At 44.7% G+C, this 5,461-nt stretch overlaps 1 protein-coding gene across 1 annotated transcript; it reads right to left on the bottom strand.

Moving 5' to 3' along the window:
* Positions 1–336: 336 nt before the first annotated feature.
* Positions 337–4,755, bottom strand: CCDC71L (coiled-coil domain containing 71 like). Its single transcript, XM_030933160.1, has one exon. It carries the CDS (start codon positions 4,467–4,469, stop codon positions 3,762–3,764), a length of 708 nt encoding a protein of 235 aa, XP_030789020.1. The 5' UTR covers positions 4,470–4,755; the 3' UTR covers positions 337–3,761.
* Positions 4,756–5,461: the final 706 nt, after the last annotated feature.

The raw sequence follows: 5,461 nt of genomic DNA, 5'->3' as shown, positions 1-5,461 counted from the left end.
TCTAGACCTTTTGTCATCGTCACAGGGGGACCTCTGGTCAGGATTTAGAGAATTCTGAATTTTGATGCATTTTTTTGTACGATATTTTATTGCTGGCAAACTGGTTAATAACTTGGGCTTGTAGCACCATCCTAGAAATTAGCTAGACAATTAAAGAATTGATGGAACACGGAGTCCTGAGATAGCACAAAAAACAAATCTCAAGATTTCTGGGAGTTTGAAGTTCACAAAAAAGTCAAAATTTATCAAATTGTAAATTAAGATGTTTTCTGAGTCACATGCAAATACAAAATACTATTTCAAAAATGTTCAAATCATTAGAAAAACTAGACACTATGTATTCTCTAAAATTTATTTACAATTAATAAGTTAAAAAGCAAAGTACAAGCAGATTATAAATCTCAACCATAAGTACATCAAACTGTCCAGGGAAACACTTTGAGCCCATTACAAACAATTGTTTTCTAAAGCGCTTAAGACATAATAGTCTATCAAAAAATATTTTAAACACACCAATAAAGTAAATATTAGGCATATGTGTCCATTAAAAACCATTAGAGTCCTGTCGCAATCCTTAAAACAATGAAAAACTTTTGAGTTCAAAATTGCTCAGATATTTTGTATTCAAATATTTTTAAAATTTACTGAAGTTTTCTAAAAAATAGTACTATCATTTGCACACAGCAGATCAATAGGTGTCAGTCATCAGCTTAAGTTACACTTGTCAATATTCAAACTTGAATAAAATAAATACACATCACAACAACGACACTTTGCACTATCAACAATGAAACTTGCCCTCAACAATTACGACGTTACTGGTTTTAGTAACATAAAAATACATTGCTGGTTGACAGGAAGGATAAAAATGACATCAGGAATCTCAAAAAGTTATGTGAGGTGCCAGTCACCACATTTAGGCACTCAGGAATTAAAAATCAAATAAAAGCATAGCAAGGTGATGAATTTCCTCCTGGCTTCCCCCTCTACTTGTGCCATATGAGATAAAAGAGAAGGCAAGAGAATGAACGAAGATCATGAGATTTCATTCAAAAACTATACACAAGCTAAGCTACAGACTTCACTTTAGAGGACAGTAAGTGGATGCCTCATCATAAAGGCCACTATGCCAAGTTTCTTTAAACATTCTGCGACAAAGTACCCATGAAATACTTTCACTTTCCTATTAGTATACCAGTCAACTACATTAGATGTTGCTTCACATTTTAAAAGTTGTAACATAGGTTTTAACCAAAGGAAAGGGCAAAAATAAAGATTTTTTACATCTTATTTCACAGACTAGAAATGGCATAATCTTTTAATAGCCCAAATGAATACCATTATTGAATTCAAGATGGATAATCAGATCCAAAATGGAATCAGATAGCCCAAGTAATCCAAAGAAGCATTTGAGTTCAAGTACACGAAAGTAACAAGGCATAGGAGAGAAAAATGTCAAGAATCTCCGTTAAAATAAATGAATGGTGTCATTGGTTATGTTTCAGTTGTGTGCTGAGCAGTTATCCTCCCAGTTAAGCCAAATTTCAAAATCCTCTGGAAAACTACCTAGATAAGCTATATGTCGAAATTGCATTCTAATATGGCCATTGGGTTTATTTTTAATTATTATAAAACTATATACAATAGTGAAGTTGTACAAATACATTTTTCCCAGGTGCTAGTTAGCTATAAAAGTTAACAACGTATTTTTAGGAAGAAAACCCTATGCATCTGAAATACAATTGGCAATGGAAGCTAATAACCAAAAGAATATGTCTAAGCTTCCTATCACAAATATAATTTAACACTCTCCATCTTCTAAGGAATTATTCATTTTTATTTACTCATGTGACAGTGTTTGTACAATGCATTATCATTGAGTTGTGAATAAAAGACTGAGGCTTACTAGAAAACTGGCATCAAGTTATATATGTGTGCGTATATATATATATAATTTTTTAAGAAAACAAGAACACTGAAATTAAAGTCACAACACTCCTATATGGACTACTAAACTTGAAATACTCATTTCAGAAAGCTATGCCATTTGAATTCTAGGAACACAAGAGTCAAAATTGCAACTCTCATTATTTTCCTAAGAAGCTGCCAAGCAGAGATAAGTTTTAGTAGTAAATATTTCACATGTCAAGTTCCAGCCCAGTATGGATCGTTTCATGGCAGAATACTTAAATTTGAAATAATAGTGGTACAAAAACACTCCTTGACCCTTTAGGTATTGCAGTAAAAGCTGGCTGTGGCACTGCTGGCTAAAAAACTATTAAGTTTTCCTGCCACAAATGACCGAAGGCACTTGGATAATCAAGAATTTCACACTGGGCCATATGGTATAAACACTATAAAAGCATAAAGAAGGGTCAGTATTCTGTGTGGCTCGCCTGTTTGATTCCTGTGGTCTTCAGCTTGTCAAAGACCTAGAACTGCAAACATATAATGAGTGGCAAGAAGGTTAAAAAAATGTTGGGACAAAAAAGTCAACTAAAAGTCAACTAACTTGCATTATGTTTGTAAGACTGATGAGTATTAGTCTAGACATTTCTTGTTATCCAACAACAAAAACAAAAAAGAAATAGATTTATTTCGCCCAAAGTAACCTCAACCAGTTGATACCAAGAAATGCCTCCACCCCTCTTGATCATTAATAGTTCTAAGAATTCTAATGGGTATTCTGTTTATCATTTTAGTCATAATGTTTACACACATGCATCTCTCCTATGCAACTCGTATTTTGAAATACACTATCCTTGTAAAATACAAGGATAGTGTATTTTAAAATACTTCAATGCATAATATTCCTGGATTTGTATGTTAGACCAGGACAGATGGCCAAATCATCTCTAGTCGGATTCCAGTGACTCCTGTAACCAAAACCAGTTCTTCACAATTTATTCATTTTTTTAATCACACGCCATATGGTTTCAATGCATTTTTTTATTCAATTCAAAAGAATTTAACAAGTTAACTTTTCCTAAACAAAAGTTTTCATGTGTATTCTACCATTTTTAGGAGCTCAGTAAATATAAACATTAAGTTTCAATATAAAACCTTTAAAAACACCTTGAAAATGTTTCAACAGTTGTATTTTGCAGGTCTTTGTTTGTAATCACTGAGCCCATACAAATCCTCGCACTACTAACAGTCACAAGCTTGAACCTCTCAAAAAATATCCTCGATCAAAGCTTTGGAATCCAGTAAAAATTAGGAAAAGAGTGGGCTTCAGAATACCCTGAGCACAAACTAGTGCAACACCACATGTTCGAACTTCTGTCCGGAAAGAGGGGTGATAGTGAAACAGAAAAAGGGGGAGATAAAGAGCAAGTAAATTCTGGCTTTATTACACAAGCACGAAACCAAATTCCTTTGGAAAAATAATGTCTTCGGAGGACTTCCAGACCAGTGAGGTAGAGTCCAACAGGGAGAGAACGGATCTGCCCCTAAGGTCCTGGAGACGTCTCAATCTGGGGTCAGGAAGAAAGGGACCTCCCCTGCGGATCCAGCTGTCCCCTCCCTCTGCAGGCCGGGTGCGGGAGGCAGCAGAGGGCACACCTGCCCCGGCATCCAAGACGACGGCGCCGCGGCCCGGGACAGGGACAACCATCCGGCGACTTCTTCGCGCGTAAAGTGCACTGGGGGCCGGGGTCCTGGCCGGATCTGTAAACACTCGACTGACACTTGTTCATTCCTCCGGGCAGAAGCTCTGTCCCAGGGTCCGGGCCGGCAGGAGGCGCCCTGGAGGCCGCGCCTCACGCCCGGGGCACCGGGAAGCGGCGGAGCCTCACTATGGGTTCCAGGTTCACTCGCAGGACCTGGCGCGCCCTACGCCGCGCCGCCGCCAGGCTGCGCTCGCCCCACACGTCGCTGCCGACGCGGATGGTGGGGAAGGTGGTCAGCGTCGGAGTGGCCGCCCTCCAGATCTCCTCTAGGGTGCGGCCCCCGAAGCAGGGCCCGGGGGCCATGGGCTTGGCCGGGCAGCTCTCCTCGGGGGGCAGCGGCGGCGGGGTTGGTGACCGGGGCTTCCTCCTGCGGGCAGCTGCCGCCCGGGCTCCGCGGCGCCTCCTCCTGGCTGCGGCGCGCGGAGCCGGCCGGCGCGCCTGGCCGCGGGCTGTGGGGGGCCCCGGGGGGTCGGGCACCAGGGCCCGGCAGGAGGAGTAGCCGTAGACGTCCTTGCTGCGCAGGATGTGCGGAGAGAACTGGTGCTTGAGGCTGCAGAGGAAGCTCCAGAGCTCCGCGTCCGAGCTCATGAACTCCGTGCTGCGGGGCATGAAGAGCTTGAAGGCGTCGCCCAGCGCCTTGGTGCTGTCAGCCAGCGACAGTTGCGACCGCGAGTACACCACCTTTTCCTCCCGCGCCTCCAACCCGGCCGCGTCTTCTGCCCTAAAGTCGCCGCCCCGGGCAGCTGCGGCCGGGGCGACCGGGGGCCGGCGCCGCCGCCTCTTCATGCTGCGCCGCATCGAAGGCCGCTCGGGGCCGCTCGCGCTCGCCGGGTCCCACTACTGCCGCCGCCGTCCCAGTCCGCGTCGGCTCCGCGGCGGCGGCCGCTGCTGGCGTCTCTCGCTACTTTTCTCGCCTCCGCCGCCGCCCCTCCCCCTCCGAGGGCGGAGGACGCGGGCGAATATCCTGCCGCCCGGTACAAGATGGCGGCCGGCGCCCACCCCTGGGCTTTGTCATTGGACGGCGCCTCGCCCCCCTGGTTTCTCTTTCTTCTCCTCTCTTGCCTCTTTTCGCCGGCTGCCTTTCTTTAAATGTGCCCGCCTCAGGCCCCTCCCACCGCAGCCCCGACTCCACCCATTGGGTGCTCTCAGAAGAGGGGCGGGGACTGATGGGGGAGAGGCCAGTTCCTGGAAGATGGTGCTGGGGTGGGTGATGACCTTTGAACGTAAGTCAACGGTTGGGTTGGATCTAGGAGGGCTGCCACGTCTAGAGTAAGAGGGTGGATATTGGCTCCACCATGGGAAGAGTGACTCTTAGAGTGAGGGGGTGTGCAGTTGTGGATTGAGCTGGGAGCTCTACCAGTGTGAATAACAAAGGGAGATTTCCCCAAAGAATGTTCCTGGTATCACAGCTAGGGAATTTGGGTTTAAGTCTAGGGAAAATGGGCCTTTCACAATTCCCATCCACCCTCTCAAAGGCCTCTTCTGGCATCTTCATTCAAAACTCTTCCCTGTCTTGACCCCAGCCCGTCTCAAGAAGCCAGTAGTAATCCAGAATCATTCAGGTAAGGTGCGTGGCTGGCAGCTGAGAGATTGGAGTCTCCCTCTGGAAACACTGGAGCCATCTTCATATTTAAGAGAGACCCTGCTTATCCAGAAAGCAAAGCATCTCATACCCTATAAAACTAAATACTCTTTGCTCAAGTTGATCAAAGATCTATTACAATAAAGCCATTCTGTGTAAAGAAAATACTGTTTTAAATACAAAGTTCTTTATGAATGCCAATTCGTTT

Source organism: Rhinopithecus roxellana, chromosome 6 (genome assembly GCF_007565055.1).
Source record: "Rhinopithecus roxellana isolate Shanxi Qingling chromosome 6, ASM756505v1, whole genome shotgun sequence".
Lineage (NCBI taxonomy): Eukaryota > Metazoa > Chordata > Mammalia > Primates > Cercopithecidae > Rhinopithecus > Rhinopithecus roxellana.
This window is presented reverse-complemented; position numbering and strand designations above follow the sequence as displayed.